Source organism: Columba livia, chromosome 3 (assembly GCF_036013475.1).
Source record: "Columba livia isolate bColLiv1 breed racing homer chromosome 3, bColLiv1.pat.W.v2, whole genome shotgun sequence".
NCBI classification, from domain to species: Eukaryota; Metazoa; Chordata; class Aves; order Columbiformes; family Columbidae; genus Columba; species Columba livia.
The window spans coordinates 111,161,182-111,188,675 of NC_088604.1; the positions used below are offsets into that span (position 1 = coordinate 111,161,182).

The 27,494-nt window shown below is 40.9% G+C and overlaps 1 protein-coding gene across 5 annotated transcripts in view; it reads left to right on the top strand.

Annotated features, from left to right (window-relative positions):
• Positions 1–27,494, top strand: part of COMMD1 (copper metabolism domain containing 1) — an 80,147-nt gene that overhangs the window by 48,156 nt on the left and 4,497 nt on the right. Inside the window, exon 3 of one of the 5 annotated variants that reach the window (XM_065059168.1) lies at positions 22,204–22,258. The exons of the other annotated variants lie outside the window; for them this stretch is intronic. Coding sequence (XP_064915240.1) covers positions 22,204–22,254 — 51 coding nt within the window. The 3' untranslated portion in view covers positions 22,255–22,258. The remainder of the gene's footprint in view (positions 1–22,203; positions 22,259–27,494) is intronic. 5 annotated transcript variants of the gene reach the window in all.

Sequence of the window (27,494 nt, forward strand, 5' to 3'; positions counted from 1 at the left end):
AATGATGCAATATGGTCCTAAATTCCCTGGCCTTTAATTTATTCAGGAAGCCATTCTTAATGGTCTTGTTTTGAGGCCTGGAACAGAATTTTCTAAAACACGGGAAAATGCATTGCGTACAGACCTCGAGGCCATGGCTGCAGGTGTGAGTGCAGAACCAGCTCAGAATTGTATTTAGACGTTTCCGTCCCTGTGTGGCAACGCATCCTGTGATTCCAGAATCATGCTGGAGTTACAGGTAGAACAGTATCCTACTCCTTATGGGGTAGGAGAGCAGATAGTGCCATGATTTAGCTAATATTATCCAGGAAGAATTTACCACAGGGATTAAGATTGAAGTTATACATCGTGCCTGAGCGGGTTTAACAAACTGACAGAGCTGAAGGAGGTTTTTGTCCCCTCTTCTCTGCTCCCTTCCTCTCCCAGAAAGTAATTTGCTTGCTTTTCAAAGCTGATCTTTGGCCGGGTTACTGAACAGAATCGGCTCACAGAAGACTCCGGTGATTACCAGTGCTGGCACGGGGGATCAGCTGTTTGTACAGGGATTTAGGGCCTGGAGAGGAGGATGTGGTTTGGATTTCTTGAGGGTTCTCTGGAAGGGGGGAGAGGGCCTCTGGCTGCCTTGTGTAACTCAAGGCTATGACGGTCATGATTCTGAAGAGTTCATCTCTGAACCAGCGGTGTTGTAATTACTGTTTCTTCCTACCTGAAGCATACTTTGTTTTCAACAGTTAAAAGAAACTAAGAATTTATTTTGAGGGGCTGTTAAGTTTGGTAAGTCAACAAACAAGTTAATAAGAACTTTATAGCATAAGCACATTGTAATTCTTTTTTCTCCTATTCCATGGGTCACATAAGGACCAAGTAGTCAGAAAAAAGAAAAACTAACTTACTGTATACCAGGAAGTTGGGGGAATAAAATAAATCTGTTTGTCAGAATGTCTTTATCCGGGGAAAACTGACGAATATGAACATTGAATCACAGAAAATACAGTTCTTTTATATCTAAATAACCTGTCATGTTGGCTTGACATAGGCTAATTTTCAGTATCTAAAGTAAAAGAGGCCTTTTACTGATTTTTGGAGGGTTATTTGTTTCTAATCTCAGGATCTGAGCTTCAAAATAGTTTATTTTTTCCCCTCCTTCAAAAAGAAAGCCACAGGCTTGTTGCCGTGGGCTTGAGGAAGATAATTCTATTGAATTTCACAGAAAGGAGCCTGTTTGTCTGTGAATTTATAAGGATGTTAGAAGAGTGAAGCTAAGTCATATTAGCAATAATTAAATTTAGAAATTAAGAGTGATATATATTAAAAAAGAAAAAGAAAAATATCAGGCACCAGGAATATATGGAGCTGAATATAGAAATGTGGAAGATACAGTGGGCCATCAGCTAAAACACATTTCCAGCAGAGAAAATCTACCAAGAATTAGTGAAAGCAGGCGTTGGATCCTTGCTCTTTCTCCGTCCCCTGCGTGTACCACGGTCACAGGCTCTCAGGCTTTTCCCAGGGCTGATGCCACGCATGCGACAACTCCATGGGAGATAGACCCATAGAGTCTGGCCCTTCGTTTTGTTGGGTGGGGGAAGTTACAGGCTGCTGAATGCAACAACCAGAGCATTTTGAATTTAAAATTATGAATGAGATGTTGACTTCATAGCAAAATAGCCACCCAGAAAGGAGAACTTAAGTGTTGGCAGCCCTGCTGAGTCATTCCTCCTGTGGGTCATGCTTCCTGTGGTTTTTTGTTCATTCACCTAAAGCTCCGTCTCTAGGGCTGTCCTTGGTTTTTGTAAGAGTACAGAGGGAGAGAAGACGCCCTAGGTGATGAATTACAGGTCTGTTTTATTAAAGGCTTGTATTTCACTGCTGACATAACTGAAATCTCGACATATCAGTTGCTCAAAGAGATGTTGCTACAGCAGGAATTTTTAAAGTATTACAGTGGTTTATTACTTTCATGAGGACTTAATTTCCAACTTTTCTGTGTGATACTTGTCTTCCCCAGCGTAGCCTCATTGCACTGGATGTCTGTTTTCCTGCTACTCAGGGGCTTAGGATAGTGTCTGAAAATATAGTCTGAATTATAGTGAAATGAATGGAATTGCTTGCGTTTTAGTTTGTTCACCCTCCCACCAGCAGCTGAAAGAGAGGATTTGTTTTCAAATGCCAGAATGTCATTGAAATTTCTGATGGATGCTGATCTCCTGGGCCACAACAGTATTTGTTCTTCAGCTTGGCTGGACCTGCAACAGTCTTCATCTGCAAGTAACATGGGTATTTTTTCCCCCTGCGTTATGGATACTGACACACTTACAGGCCTTTTGGCTGTTCCTTAAAGTTTGTTTATAGTGGGAACAGGTTCATGGAGCCAGGGTGCCAGAGATAACCTTGGGAAACATCTTCTTCTAGGGGGATACAAAATTAACGTGGCCTGATGAGCCATCTGAATAAAAACAGTGAAGAAACCAACAACTAAACAAAAAATTCAAGCAACTACCTCCAAGAAGTGCCAAGTGACAGCTGGGAAGAGTTGTTCCCTACCTAATCTTTGGCAACCAAAATTGCTTCTGAACTGTGTGCGTTAAATCTCTAGGTTCCTTGTGTAGTCAGTGGAGGGAGAGACTTCTTCAGTGAATGACTCAGGGTTGATTCAGAGGGCAAATTTAGCCTGATGAAGACTGCCTTAAACTGCATGGCTACCTGGACCTGATGTGAATACTCTTAGTGTGGTTCATGGTGCAAATATTTGTAAAAGACTTTTTGGTTGTTTGGCTAGCATCTCAAAAAAAACATCTTCCAAGTTCAGCTAATGCAGTAAAGAGAACTTTCTTTGTGATACTAGTATGTATGTTGACGGTCTGTCCTTGGTGAAGACGACAGTTTGTCATCTTTTCCTATCCTGCCTCTGCTGTGGTCTTCTCTTCTTCCAAAATCAGCACCCGTGCTTTGAGTGGCAGCATTTTCCTACATCTTTTTGGTAGGTCACACTATATAGTCTTTTTGTTGTCTGTGGTAAGAAGTGAGTCAAAAGGAAGGGTGTGCTAAGAGAGGAATTTTTAGTGAGTCTCATCTTTGTCTCATGTTATCTCAGTGACATTGTAATAGCTGTGCCCGTAACATCATCCTTAAATAAAAGCTGAGAGTTTGGTGATTCTTACTCTCTGGTGTTGGAGGGGTATCCTGTTTGATCCTCTGTTAGGTGGTTATTTTGTCTTTTACACTTTGACTTCTCAGATAGTTCTTAAAACAAGATGGAAATTCAAGATGAGTGCGATTTTGTGATAAAGGTTACGAATTTACAGAAATTTAATCTCTTTATCAATGATCTGAGTGAGGGGATTGAGTGCACCTGTAGTAAGTTTGTAAATGACACTGAATTGGGTGGGAGTGTTGATTTGCTGGAGGGTAGGAACATCATACAGAGTGATCTGGACCAGCTGGATTGTTGGGCTGAGGCCAGTTGTATGAGGTTTAACAAGGCCAAGTGCTGGGTCCTGCACTTGGGTCACAACAACTCCAGGCTCGGGGAAGAGTGGATGGAAGGTGCCTGGCACTGGGGGATCTGCAGTTGTTGACTGACAGTGGCTGAATATGAGCCAGCAGCGTGCCCAGCTGACCAAAAAGGCCAACAGCATCTTTGCTTGTATCAGGAATAGTGTGGCCAGCAGGACTAGAGAAGTGATCGTGCCATTGTACTCAGCACTGGTGAGGCTGCATGTTGAATCCTGTGTTCAGTTTTGGGCCCCTCATCATAAGAAAGACATTGGGGTACTGGAGAGAGTGCAGAGGAGGCAACAAAGCTGGTGAGGGGTCTGGAGCACAAGTCTGATGAGAAGCAGCTGAGGGAACTGGGGCTGTTTAACCTGGAGAAGAGGAGTCTGAGGGGAGACCTTATCACTGTCTACAACTACCTGAAAGGAGGTTGTAGCATGGAGGGGGTTGGTCTCTTCTCCCAAGTAGCAAGTGATAGAACAAGAGGAAAAGGCGTCAAGTTGTGCCAGGGGAGGTTTAGATTGGATATTAGGAAATGGTTGTCAAGCACTGGAACAGGCTGCCCAGGGAGTTGGTTGAGTCACCATCCCGGGAGGTGTTTAAAAGGCATTTAGACGAGGTTCTTAGGGACATGGGTTTAGTGCTAGAGTTAGGTTGTGGTTGGACTCGATGATCCTGAGGGTCTCTTCCAACTGAAATGATTCTATGATTCTAAGTTGTAATAGAAATAATGGAAAAATACTTTTCTGTTTATAAAAAAATAAGGGGCTGAAGAACTTGTTCCTCTAATGCTCTAAATGAAACAAAACCTTCATGCACAAACTGATCAGCAGTTGCCAACAGAAATATTTATGTGTGGCTCTGAGTAGTTTTCTAAACTTGCAGCCAAAAGTGTGAACGCTTATGCAAAACCAATTAAACCTGTTTAATTATTTTTTCCTTTCCCTTTCTTTCTTGTGCTCAAGACTATTCGGCCTTTATTAACCTTTAATAAGTGTATCTTTACATCTTAGGAATATGGAATAATTCTAATTTAATGTCATGTAAATATTTTCAGTGAATACCACTCATAGTAAGAAAGATTTACCATAGGGTTAATAAATGACTTAAACATTATTTATTGTAAAATTGTAAAAAACTGTGCTTGCTGCATCAAATTGCTCTCTACACAGTGTTTGGAGAAGGACGGACTTAATTTGACAGCACGGCTGTGAAGACAGAGTTAAGTCCAGTTTGTTTTATCCTTTCAATCAAAGATGACAGTGTATCCTAAAAAACAATCAATTATTAAACTTTCAAACATGATCTGCAATGGTAAAATTAATTCCTTTCCATCTGAGCAGGAAGTGGCCAGCGCTATCTATGGAGTATTCCTATTGGGTATAAATCCGTAGGAATGCCTGCTGACCTCTCTGTGTCTTGAACTTCCAGCTTGGCTTAGTCTGGCTTGCCTGTTTATGCAGCGCTTTCCTTGGGTAAGGGAATTTCACACTGAGAGCAGCCCTGCTGATACTCAGGATTCAGAAACCTCCTCAAGAAAAATATACAAGTAAAGAACAAGATGGTCATTTTAGTCAAGGTTTTATTGGTATTTTTTTATTATTATTATCATTTTACAGAAATATATTTTGTATTGATAGTAAACCAGACAAAAAGTGTAATGCACCTTTGCTTCTTAAAATATTTTTACATACAAAATATATGTCTTTGAAATTACATATCAGCCAATTCATTGCTAAGGGAAAAACTAACTGGATTTCATTGCAGGGCTTTCAGTGGAAGGAGCTGTCTAGTCAAATACTGTGGTGCAAATGATACCAACTTAAAAAGACACTTCGAATTCCCACATTTCAGTGTTATCGACCATACTGGAAAGATCTGGCACGAGATCTGCAGTGAACAGAAAGCTGCAGGTCCGGCTGAGGATTTTCTGACCACCAAGCTCTGAGTTGCTCTCTCTTCCAGGTTTAGGAGTGGCAGCAACCTTCCCCTTCAGGAAGGACTTACTGAACAGGGCTGGTTTATATATAAAGCGCAGGAGTCCGTGGTTTAGGGTTTCTGCTGTACAGCTTTGAAGGAGAAGCTGTACCCTTGAATTTGATGTTGCTGCCCAAACATGTATTTGCGTGTCCAAAAAAAACCCCCAAAACAACAACCAACCAACAAACGCAAAAAGGTGCCAAGGTGATGGCCAGTGCAGCCTGGCACGGGTGAGCGAGGCATTTGGCTTTGGGACAGGGCGAGCTGCCGTTCACAGCGGCCGGTTTTTAAAGCCTTGGGTTTGTTCTTCTCAGCATGTGGAAAACTTTGTTTTTGTAGTGTTTCTGGATAACAACTAAAAAGTAAGGTTAAATTCTTTCAGGACAAGTTCATTGTATCTGACCTGGCGGGGGGAGAGGGGAAGGTCTTTTGTGCTTATCTCTGAAGTGCATTTTAAATGAAAATTAAAAACAATAAACAGGGAGACAGGGCTATTTCTGTCATTTTATATTCTGCCTTCTGTCACATGCACACGTGCTGTAATTTATCCTAGCGTTTGCACTTGCATAACTTTAGTTCAGTGCCCGGCGTGAAACATTTCTAGATTAACTCCACAAAGTGATATTTTGCAGAGGTGTGTAATGGTGAGCCTGCATGCACAGAGCCTTGGAGGGGAGGGAGACAGAGCCCCTTTCCCTGGCATCACAGCGGCGGTGCCATTGGGGGTCAGACAGGTCTCTTCTTTCTAGCAGGGAAAGTGGTGTTTTCCTACAAAATTTGGCTTCTCTCACATTGGCTTGCTCGGTGCCTGGTGAAAGAAGAGGAGTGGGGGAGAGCATCTCACAAAGAAGAACTGGAACAGCTTCTCCTTTATTTTCAGTGTTTAAATTTAACACCTTTTGGCTTTGCTACGTGAAAAACATGGGTCTGATGGCTAAAACGTAGCTTGCCTTACAGCGACCTGAATAAATAAAGCATTTGACTTGTTCACAGGGGAAGGATTTGTGTCTTCTATTGTTTTCTTGGCACTGAAGTCTTTGTTATGGTGCCTGATCATAACGTCACATCTCCCAAGAAAGACGTTTTTGTGTAGGAGGCCGAACCCTTATGAGCAAGGCGGGCTGGGCAGCAGTTGCAGACACTTGGTTTTCAAGGCCTGCTGCAATGGTATCTGATCGGGGCGGTTTCCAGCCACTTCTTGATGACTTAACTATGACGATCCTGCTGCCTCTAACAGTTGAAAAAGGTTTCGGGGCAAGGTATTTTTACCCAGGGAGAGTGCTTGTTTTTTCCAAGGCGTTGTCCACCATACTGTTGCACCAGAACTTTGTACAGGTGTTTTGGTAGCCACCCATAACATCCCAATGTCAGGATGCCATGTGGCTCCTCAAAATTTAGAATTCATTGCAAATGTATAAAATATTCTGACATTTTTTGCTTAATTTATTACTAAACTTTGCTGCCAAAATAATTGTTATCCCTTCAAACGATACTTAATTCTTAAAATGGACTGTGGGTACTCCCTGTCTTTGAGGAGGGAGAAACTGATGGTGTTCTCTATCCAGCTGTCTTCCCACTCCTCCCATGAGTACTTAAACCATATGCAAATAACCATTTACACGCCATTTTACATTGTTTTAATGAAATGCATCTCTCCTTCCACAGTAATTCTCTCTTCAGACATTGGTCATTCTGCTGGTTTTCAGGGTCTTTCTGGAGAAGACTGATGACTTGTCCCTCACTTGCAGAGATAAATTATAAACTGCTGTAAATTCCTGTTAAGCTGAAGCCTTATGAATCTGCTGTTAATAATTTCTATTTCTGACGATGTATTAGGTAGAAATGCATTGTACAGCATAAAGCATGCATATATTTCAAAGCAACATGCAAAGTATGGAAATTACCAGCAAGTAGCTTTGCAAGAGTGCACACTGGCATTTAAAAAGGGTTGTTCTTTAACTATGGCTACACAAAAAGATTCTTTCTCATTAGTGTTTTAACCGATATAAGCAGTAGCATTTGGGCCAAAATAAGCAGATCAGGGAACTCAGAGGTGAAGTTTTGTTAACAAATGTGATATTTTAAAATAGTGCAGCAGATGGACTTAGTAGACTGGTAATCTGTAAATATGGGTTGATTTCTAGGATTTGAGGGGATTTCTATTTTGGGTGAGATGCTCAAGTCTGACATTGAAAACAGCTCCATAGAAAAAAACCCACCTATAACAAAAGTTTCTGTGACATCTTTGATGTGAATAAACCACCAAGTTTTATTACCGGTATGATCATGTTTTATTACCAGTATTACTGGTAGAGGTAAAGGGAATTTTTGAAACATGGAATTTGAAGTGAACATTTGACAACACTTGTAAGAAAAGTAGATTGTTCAAGCATGGCTGTTTTAACAAAAAACCTAATTGAAAGTTGCAGTCTTTTCCTGTGTTCATTCTGTATCTTTCATAGTTATCTGTTACTTAAAATATTTTCAATTTTGGGTTTGTTCTGGAGCTTATTTGGGACGCTCAATGACAAGCTTCAGGGAGAATATTTGTAATCCTGTGCTTTGAGGAGAGCACCAACAATCCATAATTCAGGACCAGGAGCTCAGGTTGAGCTTGTGGAATTGTTGACTATAATATGTTCTACCCTTTCATATACTTGCACAGCTAATTAACCGTTTTCTGGCTTTCATTTCAGACACTATAGCTCAGGCTGCTGCACTCCGAGCTGGAACACTGCTAGGAGCCTGTGGGTTTGGTAGTTTTGAGGAAGATAAAACTGCTATTTTTGTTTCTAATTCCTTTGGCAGGCATAACGTTTGGAGGATAAGGAGGGAACGATGCTTATTAAACTGGGTAATTTGTTTTGGTCAAAACTGCCTTAAGGGCAACCTATTTTTAGAGCTTTATCTGCAGCTTGACTTCACTGAGGTGTTTTGAAGCTCGCTCTGACAGGATCAGGGATTGTTTTACCAGCAAATGCGAACAACTTTGTTTTGTAACTTGAAATTTGTGTTTAGTAACTCTGTCAGTGTTTCGTGGATGACATTTGTGAGAAGTTGCAGGACGTGGATAGCAAGGGCAACTGCTAAAACAAATGCACACAGGATGGAAACCTGAGAGGGCCATGGAGATGGTTTGAGCCTTTTTTTAACACTGATTGCCCAAAATAACTTTTCATGTTAGAGAGTATTGATTGTTTTCCGTAATTTGCTAATGATACAATAGCTCATCTGTGCTTAACAGCATGAATGAATAAACCCAACCCAGATGCAACATTAGCCTCAGTTAAACGTAATAAACCTTTCATTAGCAGATTCCATAGACCTCCATTTCCTAAATTTTTTAGAACAAACATTTTGACAGGCATCAATAAACAGAGTTATAAAACAGAAATGCAGAAGCTTTCTGGTGATGCTAAGCTGATTTCTTATGTGCAGAAGGATGAACTATTTTGGCTGGTGTCGGAAGGGCCCAAGCCAGGAGGTTGCGGCCCAAGTGCTGTAATTGAACAGAACCAGGGGTTTCTCTCCGCTCTCACTGTGAACTTCTTAACTCAACGCTGAGATTCCCAGGTAATATTTCATGGGCGAGTTTACTACCAACCTCTTTAAAGTTACCACATCGAGTGCTACACTGATTAGGATATTGAGTGCCTTGCTCTGTCAAGCTTTAACACATTAGATTTTCCAAGATGTGTGACCAGTAAGTGTACTGTTTTTTTCCAATAAAAAAATACTGACAGGTACTGCAAGGCTTAAGAAAAACAAGCTTTTGTAGCCTAAAAAAAGTAACTGTTGCTCATGAAACCTGCAAATAACAGTAAAATGCACTGGAGCAAGGCACTTTCACATCAGCACAGGGCATTATGCTAGTGCTTCCTTACTCTACTGAGAATATTCAAGCCTCAAATTAATGAAGATTGCCTGATGTGATAGCAGTAGTTTGTAGTCTCAGGTTTGGATTGTGTCTGAAAAACAGGAAAAATCTCTTTGTCAGGCCATATTCTTTCTTCACATGTACTTGATTGATGCTGGCGTCACCCATAGGCATCCCATTAAAAAAAAGAAGAAAGATATAGGTGAAAAGGACTTAAAATTCCTTCAGTCTCCTGGAGGGTCCTGGAACAATGTCTGGAGCTTCAGACAGGAGCCAGTCCCATTGTTTTCAGTTCTGCCTGTTGTTTCTCATGGTCACTGGTGATCAGCCCTCCCCAGCAGACAGCTTCAAAGAGCCACCACTTGCTTTTTCCTTGATTTGGATGGGAGGAGGGATGGGACTGCTTGCTGCTGGAGACTTCATTTTCCAAGGTGGAAAGCCTTAAATGTTATTTTTGTTCTGTAGATTTGAGGAGCTGAAAGATTCCTTGGCTTTCATCTTGGGTCTTTCACATCCCTTCACCTTCCTCCAAGTCTTAAGATGCAAAGCCTATCTTGCAGCTCTAAAAATTCATCCAAGCTTGAACTGGGCTGTTAGCTGATATTGCCAGCTTGTATTGATCCCATGCTAAACCATGACTTAAGAATAAGCCCAATTACTTTTTAAAAGTCCAGTTATTGTCAGCCCTCAGAGGCAATTGATTTGTGAGTTCCTTCCCTGCATCTTTAATTTTTTTTTTCAGCAGAAATCAATCTGGATTTATAGGTACCATCATTAATGGATGGTAGATATATATAAAATTAATTTAAAGCTCACTCTGAAGAAAAAAAGCAAGTGTCACACAAATATTTATGTAAACATTAATTCATCAGCAATATAAATATTCATAGCAAGCATAATCTCATCAGCTCCTCTCAAATATTTTCAGGTTCTTTTTCTTACAAAGAGGAAACTACAGTGACATTTTTGGAAACTAGGTTATAGACTGGACACATTGATCAAGATGAATTCCTCATACAATCTGGTTTCCTTTAAAGCTTATGCAACAGGTTTGCAATCTTATACAAACTGTTCTCACACTGAATGTGTTATGACTTTGTATAATATGAGTCTGATGCTTTATCTGCAATTTTTAAAGCAGAGCTGGATGATCCATGAGCAAAACAGTAAAGGCATCAGAAATGACGGATGACTACTGATGACTACTGAATTTCATGTTTTGAAACTCTGAAGTTGGTCACTTGCCTGGTGAGCTGGCATCTCTGTATCAAATAACTAGACCGGCTCAGGCATTAAAGAAAGAGTTTTGCGTGAAATTCCTTGCTGTGGTAGTTCCTGAAAGATTTACGTTATTCAATTAGGGATGATTATTTTCTCATGTAGTCCATAAAAATAGTGCAGAATATAAAATTCTGGTAATAAAACCAGTCCTTGATAATAAAATTATAGTAATAAAAATTCTTGATAATATAAAATTCTGACAGTAAAACTGGTCCTTGTTTAGATATTTAAAATGTACCCATGCCTTGCTGTTCTCTTCATGTAAGTGACGTCCTTTGTACTTGCCTTCAGGCTCGGGTTTTCCTATGCGCTCCGGGCACTTGGTAGGGCAATTTTAAGAATTTGTTGGGTTAAGCAAGAGGAAACTTTAGAGAAGCAGATAAGGAGGATCTCCAGTAGAGGAATTCAGTGCTGTCCTGGCAGCTTTCTGATAGGCCTTTCTCAGAAAGGCCACCAAGAGGGAGCCTTACCCTCCCCAGCCAGGCATGGTGTTTAATCACACGAGGAGCAAAAAGTGTGATCACATTTCAGGGTTTTTCTTATGCATGCCATATAATAACTAATATTTTAACACATTAACAAACCTTCAAAATCATGCTAAGGTATTGAAGAGCATTTCTAAGATAGGAGACTTTGTTTAAAGGCTGCTTCAAATTTGTTTTTTCCATCCTAAGTTGTATTGTGCTTCAGGGAAATTAAGTCTCAAATGGCTCATTTAGATGCTCCGTCATGACTGCTTGTTTGCTAAAAGAAAGAAGAAGAACATACATGCTAATTTTGATTTCTTGAGCGAAGTCTTTTGTGTGTGTTAGGCAGATACATCTGTAGTACCCGATGATAGTGATGTGAAGGTTTTGCAGGGGCTTTCTTCCCTCCCAACAAGAAGCATTTATTTGTTTCCTTCCAAGAGTGCTGCCCAGTTGTTTCACCTATGAAAGCATCAAATGAAAGGCAGAAAAAGTACCTGAAAAAATTATTTCTTCTGTGGACCAGTTTGGTAAATTGGAAAATCGTTGTAGGGGAGTTTTGTACTGACTGGCAAATTGTGTTCTCTCCAAAATGAAACCATACCGTCCTTTATTTATTGTGAGCTGCTACACTTGTTAGTTCTAAGGATGGACTGGTTCTCCATTCTTTGACCTTTACACTTTTTTCCTTTACCAGCCTTTTACCTGCTATTGTTATCTTTTTGCTACACCTGTTCCTCTTCCACTCTTCATGCAGAAGCACATTAATCATTAACATTCATACATGTGGCTGAAAAAGGTGCTTTTAGCTGAGGTATAAATATTAACTGTCAGATCCACCAGTAGCTGTAGGACCGCGTTTTTAAATACTGCTGCTATTAAATGCCTTTTTTTTTTTTTTGTATTTGAGAGGTACTAATCTGCCGTAATGCACTCGGAGATGCTGGACAATGGACCAAAAAAACCCAGCAAAACAGCAGTATTAGGGACAGATGTTACATGATCTCAAAATGAGACTATTACGTGGCCTGTATTAAGCCCCTTTTCATTTCATAGAGTCTCGGGATGGTGCTTGTAGTGTGGGATCATCTTTTTTGACTTGTGGAACCCAAAATATTTTGCTGGCGGTACTGGGCCCTTTGGAAGTGGCAAACACAGGTGGCTCTGAAGCAAAACTATGAAATTAGTTTTCTTAATTAAATCTCCCTCATCTCTTGAAAGTGTTTCAAGGATAAAACCTGCTGCATTAGTTGTGTTGAAAATGTGTTGTAAGAAATGATCTCTAGTTACCCAACTGCTAATGGAAAGCAACAAGGGAAGTTTAAGAGGCAGAAACAACTCCTTTTTGAAATAATAAATACCATTCTTCTGCATTGTTTTTTCTTTCCGCTCTCTGTGCTGTGATCAAATAGTCATCCTGGCAGAAGCAAACGTTGTATTGAAATTTGAAAGTAAAGATGCCTTACACATATACTAAAGGCTGTCCCAAAGAAGGGTTATTGCAGTCAAAGTGGCAAGTGGTGGACTTCTCTGTTTCTGCAGAGATGGAGAGATGAGGCACGAGTCAGAAAAGCTAAAATAGAGAAGCTTGTAAATCGATGACGTACGGTAGAGACCAGACAAGGCATTCCACTAGTGTGAAAATGAGAAAGATGCATTAGATTTAGTGGTGGGTTTAGTCCTCGGACAGCTGCTTATTTATGCTGTCGTTATGGGACAGTGGACTGCAAACCAAAGTGCGATGTTTAAGCCGACAGAAAGAGCAGCGAGCAGCTCTTCTCAGGCCTCATTATACATTTATAACCTTTCTGTGCTTTTAACACTGGCATTAGAGCCATTGCTCGCTGCTAGAAAATACCAGCAGTCACAACTGCAAGGCCAAGAAATTATCAAGGGAGAAGTTTCAAATATCAATTGAATGTAACACATTCAGATTATCTATTTTTTTGGGGGGTGCTGATGCCATCTTTTCCAAAGAAGAGATGTGAAACTTGGCTTTGTAGAGGATTTGTCTTTTCTACTCAAAAACTGTGTTTCCTGCTGCGAGTGAAGGGTCCCAAAATGCCTGCTCCGAATCGCACAGGAACAAGCTATGACAGTCTATGACAGGAGGAAAAAGCAGATCACAGACGAAGCACAAGAGACAGCAAACTTAATGGTATCTGTAGGGAGAAATATCTCCTGGGCTCCATGATTTAGATTCCCCAGCCTTCCTTTGAGGAATAAACTGATTTATTTTTTTGCAAGTAAATTCAGCCCCGCGTGAGCAACTGCGCTGGTTGCTTCACCTGTTTTGGAGCTGTCAGATCGTGTCTGCGCTCACAGGGACATCTCACGGGGACATCTCGCTGCGGCAGCGTCTCTCGGGTCAGCGACGCCACGGGGAGGGATGATGTAACTGAAACTCCAAACATATGGCGGGGTGGGTTTTCTTTGGTGTGATTGTTTTGGAGGTTGTTTTTTGTTTTGGTTTGTTTTCCTTTTTTGTTTGTTTTGTTGTTTTTTCCTAAACAAACAAAAAACGATAAAACCAACAACAACGACAAAAAAAACAGAATAGCCCAAAACCCACTTGCTTTTGCCCTTTGTAGCTGAAAACTAAGAGGACAGTGATTAGAGGTTTTACCTAAGACAAAAAAATTAGTAAAGCTGATTCTCTGGCCATATTATCTAATAGCAGTAAATCTCATTGAGCAGAGTGCATCTCTCCTTACATCTATTCTGAGGCTAAAGAACTTCAGGCAGTGCTACCAGTGCTTTAGACTCAGGCTTGTTTTGCTCCTGCAATAGTTATATTTTAGTGGATGAATCTGTAGAGATTAGAACATCAAATGCTAGGTCCTCATTATAGTCAGATAAATGGGTTATAGCTGGGGAAAAGTATGGTGATTCATTTTTTAATGAAAATAAATGGCTTCAGCTCTGCTCTGTTCTGGTAATATGCTATCTTTTAAATGTGTTGTCTTCAAAAAGTCTAATCCCAGTGTTAAACCCTACATTTTTATTGAACATATTGCCTTGGTTTTCTACTATGAGTATTCCTCTCCAGCTATTATTTTTCAATGCTTCAAATGCTTGTTTTAAAAAAAAAGTTTGTAGCTTGGAGTTTAATGCAGCCAGGTCAGTAAATAAGAATAATTTTTCAGTCTTTCCATCCTTCCATCCTCCACATGCAGAGCTCCTGAAGAGGATCTATATTTTTATTGTCTGTTACTGATGAAATTGTCTCTAGTTATTATACCCATTACAAAGGGGTGAGGGGCTGGTCCAGACGGCCTTTATTGTTTTCATCCTGTTCATGAATGATTCAAAGAACAGTATCCAGTTTCTGGAAGCTCTAGGGCTTTGTTTTTAATTTTGACTAATTGTTTTCTTGAAATAATGAGCAGCGATGACTGCAGAAAGCAGAGTCTTCTGGCGCCCAGGTCATTAATGACTCACTGTATCTTTAGTACAAGCTAAAAATATGCTTCACTGCAATTTTAAGAAGTCATGGTCATTTTGCTCACAAAGGATCTATAATGTAGGAATAAGTGGAGATGTTCTGTTTGCTTATTATTTCCTATTCATGGCCATTTTGAGACACGGAATCCAAAGCAACTGAAAACTAGCAAGGAAAAGGGAGTTACACTGGAGAACTGGTCCAAATGGAAAATATTGTCTGAGGTGATTTTTTTAACCTGGGCCATGACAAAGTCATGAGCAGTGACCCTCTTCCCTCCTCTTTAACTCCTCTACAGTGATGCAGGTCAAGTCCTGCTCCATGTTTTTGAAGTTCATCTGTAGTGGGAGTGCTAAAAATTAGTCCCTTTTTCCAGGAGACTTTGGCTTTCTTGGAGGTTTCATGGTGGAGATTTCATCACATGTGTTCTTCAAGAGCAGTGCTGGAGCACACTGCGGGGAGGAGAGTGCGTTCTCCAGCCAGGGATGGCACCACACAGGAGAGATTTCCAGCAAGGGAAATCACTCATCACTTAGAATCATAGAATCATTTTGGTTGGAAGAGACCATCTTTTTTTAGTGATATCCAAACTGCTGTATCAGAGTTTCCTCAGATCTGATGAGATCATGTATTTTCTATATATCAAAGACAACCATTGAATGGTTTGTCTTAGTCTTTCTTCCCTCCATCATTGTGTTGTGAAATCATATTGAGAAGAGCAATGTGGTAAGATAAATATAGTGAGGTTAAAAAAGAAAAAGCAAGTCTAATGTTGTCTGTAACTATTTCTTTGTTTAAAATTCAGCAGTGTCCTGTGATCTATATCAACCCCTTTACAATAGCACAGGATTCAACAGCACATTAGAAGTTCTTCTGGAAAGCATCTCTTGGATTTATTTGGCAGGAGTCTGTAGTTCTCTTTTTATAGTGCACCAAAGATGTGTTTGATTTCTTTGCATTGACTGACTGGCTTTGTTAAATGTTATAGTGGAAGTTGGTTTTTTTGGAAGCTACTTTCTTGTGCAAGGGATGATTATGGTCCATGGACACCTCATGGTGTCCTCCCTTGCTCTGCTGCCACAACAACAAACCCAAACAAAAATTGCTGCCACCACATTGGATTGAAAGGAGAAGCTGAGGTCTGTATTTTTTCAGCATTTAATTACAGCTGTTTGTTAAACAAGCACACACAGAATAGCAGAAACCCATTAAATGGTAATGCTGAGTTCTCATCAAGAACTTGTTTATTGGAGAACCAAACAAAGGCGGCCAAGAATGCCATCTTCACAGCCTGTTTATTTTAGGATCTCATTACAGCACAAATACCTTTTTTATAACCCGGGCTGATATTCTGGAAGATACCACTGTATTAACATTTTCTTTACATGTCTACAACTTGTTTCCAAAGGTGTTAATTTGGTCTGTGGGGAGAAAGGCTGTTCCAAATGTAAAGGTGCTCCCCAGCATACTTCATCTCAGGATAATCCTTTCTTCCAAGGATGATGTCCGGCAGCATGTTACTGAGCCTACAGCGGAGCAGAATGAATGCAATAAGCCCAGTATGCCAGCAAGTCCATTTTTCTTATAACTTGTTAGCTACTTAGCCAACTTGGTTTCATTTTCCTGTCCTCCTCCTGCACGCCATGTGGCCGGCTCCCAAAAATTCATCACTACGTTTTATGGTAGATACAAACAACAGCTAGCATGAGTTGAACCCAGCTTTGCTAATTAATAGAGCCATAATGAGATTGTTTTTTAAATCTCTGGAGAGGAGGTGGAATGATGCTTTGGAGAAGGAGTCAACTGGATTTTGTAAACCTCTCTGAGCTCCTTGTGTGCTGTAAAGGCTTGTGAAGGAAGGGAAAACTAGGGGTGCAAGTGATGGATGGTCAGTGAAAATCCCTGTTCAGCATTCAGCAGCAGTGCAGGTAAAAGCAAGCTTAAAGAATGGAAGGAAATAAACCAAATTTACTGCTCCTGCAAAAATTTTGCTAGCTCTTGTCTCCTACCCTTGAAGAAAGATGGAATAGATATAGAAAAATTAATAATAGGCATTACCAGGGTCAAGAGATGTGAAAATCCTGCAGGCAAGGAAGGGAGACAGATGTTCCCTGTTCTCATCACCATTTTTATTTTATATATAGGCCCCTTTCTGTCACCTCCAGCCCACAGCATAGTCCAAATCTTTCTGTACAGTCTCTACTACCTCCCAGCCCTTTGGGAGGACAGTATGCAGGGAAATTGAAAAGCAAGATATTTAAACCAGAAACAAGTATCTTTTTTGCTACGGTGCACAGTTAGTCCTGGCTTTGGGAGTGTCTGTTGGTCAAGAGTGCTGCAGAGAGATCAGCCATTGGTACAAACCCCAAGGCTTGCAAGGATTGAAAAGGTGTCATGCTTTGATGTTTGGCAAGAGAAGAAACAAGGACACAGGCCCACTCACAAATTTTATTGTATTTCCACTTTAGGACAGTTGTCTAAACCCAGGTAACAGCATTTGGTGTTAAGGGGGAGCTTGGAGTTTTTTAATATTGTTCTTCTCCTTACCTTGAACGACAGTACAATTCATTTTTCTTTTATTTGAGAGCTGCTGCAAATCGTGACTCGGTTCTTGTCCCTCCACTCAAGAGCTGGAGTGAGAAGACCTGAGGTAGTGTCACTGCACCCTCATGGCCACGATGTGACAGACCAGCATGAGGCCCGCAAGGCCAGGTCCTCAGTGCTTAGGTTGGTCTCCCAGGAGGACACATTTAGTCCAATCACAGGAACGGGAAAGAGGTGAAACACATCGTATTTCTCACATTCCTTCAGCAAGAGCGATGACCTTACATATGCCAAGGTCACAAATCTTACTTTTTTTGATGTAGGAGAACAAGGCTGTGGTGCTACAAAAAGGTAGCTGTTGTGGAGAGAAAAACCCAGACACTTCTCCTCTGCTTCAAAGACACAGAAGGCTAAATGAGCTATTCAGATCAGCTCCATTTTCCTTTGGAGAAGTGGTTAAGTTCTTTTATATTTCATTGCCCTCTTCTCTTGTTCACGGGTAGAAGAAAGAGATAACCAATTAAATAGCTGACGTGGAGGAGCTGCAGCCTGTCTTTGTGCAGAGGTATCTCCAATTCTCACATGCTTATTTTCATATTTAGTTTTTATATGCCGAGTAGATCACTTATTAATTGTTAAATGACTGCTCTGCAATTCAGTTATGGAAATTATTTGTACTAAAGTACCACTTGCCCTTGAATTGAGAACAAGAGCTCAACCAAAATTAGATACCTTTTCTTTGAATCGTTTATCTTTCTAAAAAAAGATGCGGTTCAACATGATGCCTGTCAAGAAGACTATGAAGTGCCATACATTAAAACAATCTTCATGGCAAGGCTGTTTTCGGGATCATGTTGGGGAATGGGGTCCCAATCAGGCTTTTGAACCGATGAACCCAGGTGTGGTGCATTGACTGTAAAGCAGAGTTCATATTCTATTGTCTGTATTAATTTCGAGGATAAATTTTGAACTTGCAGCTTGAATAAGTTGTAATATTAACTAAGGCAAAGAGATATGTGTGGGCAGAGCCTCCAGCCCCTCGACTGCAGTGGGATTCTGCACAGGCAGAAGTGTCCTCCCACGCTCATCTCTCTGCAGGGTTGTGCTACAGCTTCAGCTTTCATGGCAAGCCTTTGCTTTTCCTCTTACACAAGGAAAGTGGCTGGTGAGAAAAGAGAAAAAAAAGAGGCGTTATGTATCATGCAGCAAATATTAGCAAGGACATATTCTGTGGGTTTAAAAAAAAAAGGCAAAGAAAAATACAAATCTGTTGCTTCTCCATTTTTTTTCAGCAGAGAGCTGTATTTCTTCAGTGTCTCCCGGCTGGCACATGATGCTGATATTTTAGTGCATTTGATCCAAAGGTCACTGAAGTCAGTGCAGAGATTCCCACTGTCTTCAGTGGGCTTTGCGCCTTGCTCAGCAGGAGCTGCTGTTTTGCTGGTAAATCCAAGTGCGGGTCCTGCGCTGAGGCATTGACGCGGCAACAGCAGCGGTGCTGGCGGGGCTGTAAAACAGGCTGGAGAAAGACATCAGTTTTCATTCTAAGAGAAATGAGACAAAATATCAAAAATGAAATAAAACAAAACTTTTATCTCCCCCCCTCCCCTTCCCCTTGTAAGTTCATACATTTGAACTACTAAAAAGAAACAAGTATAGTTATTTTGGTCTGGCTGGGAGTATGTTTTTGCGGTGGCAGTGTAACGCTGACTAGCCCCTTTTGTTCCCATAAATTCTATTTTCAGCTCATCGGAAACGGTATAGATAAATGCCCTAAAAATAAGGGGGAAGGTGGGGGGGAAGCGCCTGTTTGGCCCAACCATTTTGTGGTATATTTTAAAAAAGAAGACCCAGCTGAACTGCAGGCATATTTTCAAGCCTTTGGTACACTGTTTTCGTATTTTTAGGGGAGCCCTTCTGCCCAAACAAGTGTAGCTTTTCAATCTCCATTTAGAGGCATATTTGTGTGTAATTCAGGATTTGCGTGATGCACCAGCGTGCCAGGGACAGAATGTTAATGGTTTTGTGATGGGGATACTCCTGGTGGTGTGTGCCTGTGAGGATCTGTTTTGCCAGCTTTGTGCTCTTCCCCCCCTCTATGTGGTAAAATACCCCAAAGAAAATGGATCTGGCGTCACCGTGATACTATAAACACAGCCGGGATAGATGTGCATAAACAGATGCCCTTGAAAAATTGCTCTATAAAAATTTCCCGTTTGTGGGCACAGTGTATTTCCTGTAGCCAGGTCGTGCTGAGTTTAGGTGCAAGAATAGAGGGATTTTTTTTTTAACATGGGAGTTTTTGAGGGCATTGCCTGTCACTGCTCAGAGATGCAAACCAGCAAAGGATTTGCATGGCCTTTACTAACCACTTTTGCAAAACTGGCAGCAACCAAAATAAACACCGTTGTACTTTTGTTCAGGTCTGTGTGTTGAAATATTTCAGCAACACGCCCTGTGCTCCCCTCATCTGCTCCTCTGTTTCAGGCAATCCAGGTGCCTTTTAGACCCCAGGGCAAGTGCGTACTGTTCAGAAAGGAGCAGAAAATAAGGTTTTAAACATGACTTATTCCAAAATGCTGAGTCAGATTAATTTTAATCTTCAGACTCGTCTTTGACCAAACCAGGTATGGTCTTGGCTGAAGACAGATTGGAGTCGAAAAGCCAAGATCTTCCAGCCATTGCCATCAACAGGAGCCAGCATTGCCTGCCGTCCTGGAAAATGCAGTCATTTGACCTGTCTTAGGGTATTAATTTCCACTCAGCTTTTATATTTGGTGTAATACTTTTAGGCAGGACGTTAATGGAGTCTTGAGTCCTTTATATAATAGATAAACTAAAACATTAAAGAGCTGTGAGGAGGGAAGAGAGATCTGTTTTGGGGGATGCTAACCGAGCTATTAAGCTTGCGAGCTGATAGTGCTCTCAGATAGAGTATGCCAGGATCCCAAGTCACGCAGACTCCTAAAGGTCAGGTATTCTCTGCTAAGGTTTTGACTGTATTCCTTCACTGTGAAATCATTTTTAAATGCAGATTACTTAAACTGTATCTACGTAGTTGGTATAAAAGTCATTTTTAGCCTCACAGATAAATCCTGTTGTCCTGCCAGTAAACACTGTAGTAACAGAGGAGAATGTGGTTGACAGTAATTTGGTTAAATACACAGTTAAGTTAAAAGCACAGAGGTTTCCTTGTGTAATTAGGAGTTAAATGCAGAGTCTACAAACTCCAGTCTGGGTGATACTCTGTAGCACAAACATGTCCTTGTGGCAGGGAGGATTTGATGTTATAGTATGGTACTTCCCAATACATTTAAGAAAATGGTAAATAATACCACAAAGTCCTGGAAATTTGATTCTGAAAAGGGTTTTATTTATGATGCGGAATGACTCTTGATTTTATTTCTTTTGCGATGCTGAATGACTCCCATATTAGATAACAGGGAGGTTAAAATGGGATGAATGCAACTTGCAGGTCTGAATAATGTTCTCACTAGAGAAGCTGAATTTAGGGTAAAAAAAGATGATCCTTCCAGCAGAGGCTCTCTTTTTCTTAGTCTAATTTCATACTGCAGTTAAGTGCTGCATGACTGAAAAAAACAGAAGCTAGCCTAGATATTTGGAGATTAAACATGTATAGAGGAAGCTGTCGACTGGCATTTCACCTCCGTGAGCAGGCTTAAAAACACCAACCAAACAAAATATGGTGCAGGAAAACAAGTACAGCTGTCAAACAAGATAGAAATAGAAAAACGCAGATCAGCACAGGAACGTAACGATCATAAGTGAGGAAGGACATTTACTCTTTAAGGTCCCCTGCAGGGGACTTTTGGAGGAGAGTGCATCACCTTGCAGTGACTCCACTGGGAGACTCTGTGTTAGTTAAGAGCTGACACAGCAGACAGAGCTCAAATAAATGATGATGGAGCTTTTTCGGCACTGCTACCCATGTGAGCACCAGCAGGGGAAGGACTGCTCAGCAGTGGGGGAGCTGAGATTAGCTGGAGAAAAATGTGAGAAGAAGTAAGATGGGAACCTGATACCCTGACAGAAATATAATGTATTTCCTTTAGTTTTTAAATACATATTTTGATTTAAATCTCATAGCAATACAAAGGTGGTTTTTTGGTTTGTTTGTTTTAATTCTGTCTTTATATACTTCTCTGTACAGTTTGATGACACTTGCAGGTATCACTGTGTATTTTTTTCTTCTAACACCTCTTCAGCCCTGTCAGATACCCATAGGCAGGCACTAAGACACTCACATGGAGAAAGATACATACAAATGTTAAATATAATATTTCAGCCTCTATTTCCCTGAGATAACATCCTATGACAGACACTGGAATTGCATAGGATCCCCAAGAGCTTTCTTCTAAAGGAGGAAAAATAATGTGAAACTTTCGGTCTCGTTTATGCTTTTAGGGTGATTGGGGACTGGCAACTGTGATTGTTACAGAATTAACGTGATTCCTCATAAACCTTTCGTGCACCATCTCCCACATGGGGGTTAGACCTGTGATGACCAGTCTATGAGGGTAGATTGAGACGAGATATAAGAAAGACATTTTTTCCAGTGAGGGTGGTGAAACACCGGCCCAGGTTGCCCAGAGAGGTGGCAGATGCCCCATCCCTGGAGACATCCCAAGCCAAGCTGGACGGGGCTTTGAGCAACCTCATCTGGTTGAAGATATCCCTGCTCATAGCAGGGGTTGAACTAGATGAGCTTTGAAGGTCCCTTCAAAACCAAACTATTCTATGGTTCTGTTCTTTCCAAAAATAGACTACAAGCCCCTAAACAAATTCTCCCTAAATTCTCCCTTAATAAGCCTCAATCTTGAACAGTCCCAGCTCTCTAGACTTGTTTTGCTGCTTTCTTTTTGTTGTAAGGAGGAAAAGAACGTCCCTGTAGGACACGCTAATAGCAGGACTTTCTCCCTAATATGCATACTACAAAATAGTATAAATCTCTGCAACCCGTCTGCACAGAGGCCTTTTAAGCTCACCTAACGGAAACAAAGTTTGTGCAAAGACTAGTTAGATAGTAAATGCATTTCCTAGTTGGTGATTTTCTCTCTTTCTTTGTTTGCACCTTCTACATAATATCTGTGGTCAAGACCCAACCAGAGCTGTATACCAGTGTCCCTAAGAAAGTGTCAGCGGAATAAGCAGGTGAAGTGATTTATTTTGCATGCTGTTGACAGCTATTTGCTTCAAGCCGGTCAAGCAGCAGGAGAAAAATGCTCCTGTTAAAGATTAATCATCCCACACTGCTTGCTTTAGGGTTTGAATGAACTCTTGAGCTCAGCTGTGCTTTCAAAAATACTGGAATTCAACTGAAAACAGTCTTGATGTGCTTTCTGTGTCAAAATAGTGTCCATAGGGACAGAGTGGAGTCAAGGCGGGAGGGGGCAGAACGCGGTTATTTTTGCATTATTTTTTAGAAATCAGTTTAGATACAGAGATGTCTCACTTTTCATTCCTGCACCAGGGTCTAGATAGTAAGACGTCTTGTTCTCGTGCTGCAACTCTGTTCCTATCTAACAGAAGGCAATGGTGATGGCAATGCCATAGGCTTAGGATTACCCAGCCCTATATTTAGTGGCCTTTGGCTCTGACCAGCTTACATGGTCGGTATTTCCCATGCCAGGCTGAATGCTTCCCCAGAATGGTTTGTCCATCTCCAATATCAAGACTAGGAGGGAAAAATATTCTGGGGGTTTCTCCTTAAATATCTTTTAATACAGGAAGTGCCATAATTCTTTTTTTGGGAAAAAAAAACTTGAAAATAGTAAGCTCAAGGTTTACAGCAAGGTCAGGAAGGTGCCTCTGGGTGCCCTTATGAAGAAAAAAAATGCCTTAAAAAATTTAAGAGCCTCTGAAAGTCTTACTTGTGCATCCTTGATGGAGATTTTGTCCAGCAGCTCAGTTCCTAGAGGATTTTCCCTGAACTGAACACGTTCCAGAGTGGAAATGCAGCCTCTAGGTGCTGTAGGTACCTGGCTCTGGGTTCAGGCTGATGAACAGGCTCCCCAGGGGTACGACACAGGGCACTGCCATAAAGTAAGAGGCCGCCTCACACATAAGGCAGTGAAATGCAACCTCACGGCTTATTGCAGTCCGCAAAGCCCTGGCCCGAGGCCTGGAGAAGCTGGCCACAGCTGAGCACTTCAGAGTCATTTCCCAACAAGATGTTCCCCGTTTTCTGGGTGCCTGAGGCAGGTGCGGTTAAATCTGCAAAGAGCCGTGTGCTTACAGCCACAGATGGTCAGAGCCAGAGCCGTGTTGAAAGGGCGTGGAGCACTATTAAAAACACTGCAGGTTTCTGAAAAATGGGTTAGGTATCTCAAACTGTGGCTACACCAAAGGGATTTTAGGTTCTGCATCTCTTTGCCTGTTTTACCAAGTGCTGAAATGAAGATGATGCAGCTTCATGGGGATGATTGACTTTGCAACCTTAGCATTTGTGCTTGACGTTGGCATGTGGGACTCAGGAAGACAAAACAGGCTGTTTTTAAGCAATTATTATGAATGCATTTCAGTCACTGCACATGTATGAAGCTGGTTGAGTATGGGGTTGGAGAAATCACTGGGAATTCCCTGTCAAATTCACAGTTTTATAATTAGTGACTTGAATTGTGGACAGGAGGTCAAAATACTATGTACATTATATAAGTTTAAACATACACCGCTCTTCAGCGAGGGAGAGCTGTAACAGCCAATTACCACAGCAGATTTGGAATGGCATTTTATGGGGTAATATGAGTCTCAGCTACTTGAAGACATTGTAAAAAGGTGTTGGAGGAACCAGGTAAGCAAGCTTAGCAAGTGACAATCAGATAAGACCACATAAAAAGTTGCAGGTATAATCTTGCAAAGAGTCATCGGTGAATAAGAATGAAATTTGCATTTTGTCAGTATAAGCAGGTCTTTTTTTTCTGAATTGTGTTTGTACCAGCAGAACTGTGTCTTTTGTAACCTTTCCTTTATGCTCACAGCAAGTTGCCATATGAAGTGGCTCAGCATATAGGGTATTTAAATGTGTTTTGCCCTCGTAGGAAGGCACCTTGTGTGGTGTTTTCTCTGAAATAGCCGAGAGTTTGGGCTAATTGATATCAATAATGAATGAGCAGTGTCCTAGCAGCATCTGGAGCACAGTGGTTATGGCTGAGAACTCTTTCAATAATGAAAAGAAATAGAAGATCACTAATCACAAACACAGCGTAATTACTCGTGTTAGACATCCACCATTTGTTCACTGTCAACCTCTGTATTTACACATTGTGGTCTAATATTCTTAAGTGCAAGTGTGAGTAAGTAACCCCTGTAATACGGAGTTTGTGTAGGGGGAGCACACAGGGCAAGACGCTGTTCTCTGGGTGGGCTATGGTGAATACATAAGGTTAAAATGGCTCAAAAAAGGAAACAGTCGGTTTTTTTACAAAATCAAAAAGAGAGCAAGTTGGAAGACTTACAGAAACCCGTGCAGCTTAATATCACCAGTTTCAAAACAGCATAGTCATACAGAAAGTCTGTAAAGCTTGCATCAAAGTATTAAGTTGTCTTTTCTTTTATTAATTCTTTATGATGTGAAAAGTGTAACAACTTAGTGTTCGCTTCCCTCTAATTAGTTACACTGATTAAAATATGGTTTGGGCTTTTTTTGCCTGTAATGCTTTCTGAAAGGAAACCTGTGCTTCCAAAAGACGCAAAGAGCAGCAGGTTAAAGCATGTGCATCTCTGCAGCCATAAAGACTCATGTTTCATGTACAGTGTAAAATACTAGATGGACTATTTTCAGTAGGTTGGTATCATAAAAGCAATGACATTACATTTGCCATGCAGTACCAGAGACCTGGTCTTATGATCCTGGAATTACTCCAGTTTCTACAATCCTTTATCTATTTAATCTATGATATTACAGGCTTGATGTTACATTAAAAGTATTAAAAAATCTGCAAGCGGGTTAACGTCTTTTTCTGCATGGATGTAATAATCATTCGCTTAAGAGTTCTTGATTCATGTAATACCAAAATAATGTAGAAGAATTAGAAGGCACTTTCAGTTTACGTATTTGTGCTTCATTTTGTACAGTATTATGGAAATGAAGTGCTCTTTACCTTAGAGTTTTTGAAGGCCATGATTATAGGTTTGTTGCAAAAATATCTCTGAATGGAAAATAATGAATTTAGTATTGTCAGAAACGTGGCCATATTAAATCAATGGATTGCCATCCATTCTAGTTTTTCTGGAATTATGTAGACTTTGTTGTCATTATCTAATGCCCCAGTGTATCTTGCAAAATATTAGTGACTCTAAAAATAACTCTGAATTTTGGCAGCAGGATCACTATTGACACAGTGTGATAGGAGATTCGATGCAGCACCTCGTACATTTAGCACCCTGCACTGGTTTGTGGCAGCTTGGGTTGTTTATTTTCGTTTTACCACTTATCAGGTGTTCCTCCTCTGAGAATCTAAGCAGCAAAAATAAATCACTCTCATGAACATCTGACACAAACTATTTCCACTTAGCGTGAATCATCCAGTTCAATGTGGCATTGCCCTGATTCTTGAAGAAGTGAAAATAAGCTAAAATAAAATATTTTTCTTCTTTTTGGGGCTTCTTTTCCTACTTTTGAGAACATTGTCATGGTAACTTATGCATTATCTTTTATTATTTCGTTTCTGTCTCCATCTCCCCCCAGCTTTGCATGAGCAACAGTTCCTTGGAGAAGCAAACCTGGAGCACTAAGGAACTGCTCAGTGCTGGGAGGAGAAAATCAAATGTATCTTCTTGTCTATTTTGACATGTAGCAGAACAAAGTCCAACACCTCTTAAGCGGGCAGCCTTTCAGGGCCTGCCAGCGATACCGGGCTGAGTCACATATGCACACGATTGTGTGCACCACGTGTCAAGGACGGGTTCTCCATAGAAAGGTTTGGAAGCACGTAATAGTTAAAATAATGCTGAGGTGAGTTTATCAGGGTTTATTTATCAGGGTTTATTTATTTTCTGCTATCAGGCAGAACAATAGCAAAATCCCACTGTTAATGAGTAGGTAAGAGTAGTCTACGATGAATGGAGGCTTCTGTGATAGAGCTGGGCAGCATCATTGCAAAAATTACTTGAAGATGTATCTTTTCCAAGGAAAATGTGTCCTCACACTGGTTTTAAAAGTGTCTAATTTCCAATTTCGGGTTAGGTTGGATTTTTAAAATTTCTTTTGTCTGTCTTGTGTTTTTGTTTTTTTGGGTTTTTTTTGGGGGGGTGGGGGAGGGTGCTTGGAATTTTTTCCTTTTTTTTTAATTAACATTGGCATTTCTTTATTACACAAGCCTCTAAGCAGGTACAGCTAAAGCTAAACCTTCAAGGTAATATCTTATTGTTTCTGTCCGTGTTAGAGAAATAACTCTAACATGGAGCATGCTATTAATATCTTCTGGTAGTGGCCAAGTTGCTGGCATGACTGGGGCTCTTTCCCAGCTTCTTTTTAATGCTGGAGCTGTCACTGCTCTAGAGCTGCCTCTGCTCCTGCTCACAGCAGCACTTCTGTATCGAGGAATGACCGAAGCCACCTCGTATTTTAAATCTATCCACTTAAAAACTAGCCAAGTGACCCGGATGGAGCACTGCTTAAAAAATAAAGGTGTAAAGGACTGACTGGTTTGTATAATATTTGTCTTAACTTGCAAAGTTAAGGTGTGCTTATTACTGTCAGGTTTGTGCTACCCCTCTGCCAGTTCTCTAGGTTTCCTTGCTGGCTATTTCCAGTCACTTTCCTTTTGACTGCAATTATAATCTTTTAGTGATTAAGAAATGTTTTTAAAAAAGGGTAACTGAGAATGAGCAGTTCTTGGTTGTGAGAATGGGGAGCTAGACCGCACTGGCGCAGCAGCAGCTCTTGGGAAGGGAGGCAGGTATTCCATGGGAGAAGGTCCTAGGCCACGGGTAAGTGACTTACCTGAGCACCAGCATTAGGGGAGATACAGCGATATTTGAACACAGGAGAAATTCTAAAGTGCACACCGCTCTTATTGTGTGAATTCTTCCTTCTTAGAAAGTCTAAAGGTTTAAATCACCATTTTGATTTCTGCTTTAAACTGTGGTAGTTCCCTGTGTGACTGTCTGAGCAGAAGCCGTGGCACAACTTTGTCATGTGCTTCCTGATCACTGACTTCTGGCACCTCCTTCCTTTCCCGTTAGAGTTTTTCTGTCTGTGTCTTTTGTGATAATTGCACACAAAATCACAGAATCACAGAATCGACTGGGTTGGAAAAGACCTCAGAGATCATCGAGTCCAACCCTTGGTCCAACTCTAGTCCGTTTACTAGATCATGGCACTAAGTGCCATGTCCAATCTCAGTTTAAAAACCTCCAGGAACGGCGAGTCCACCACCTCCCTGGG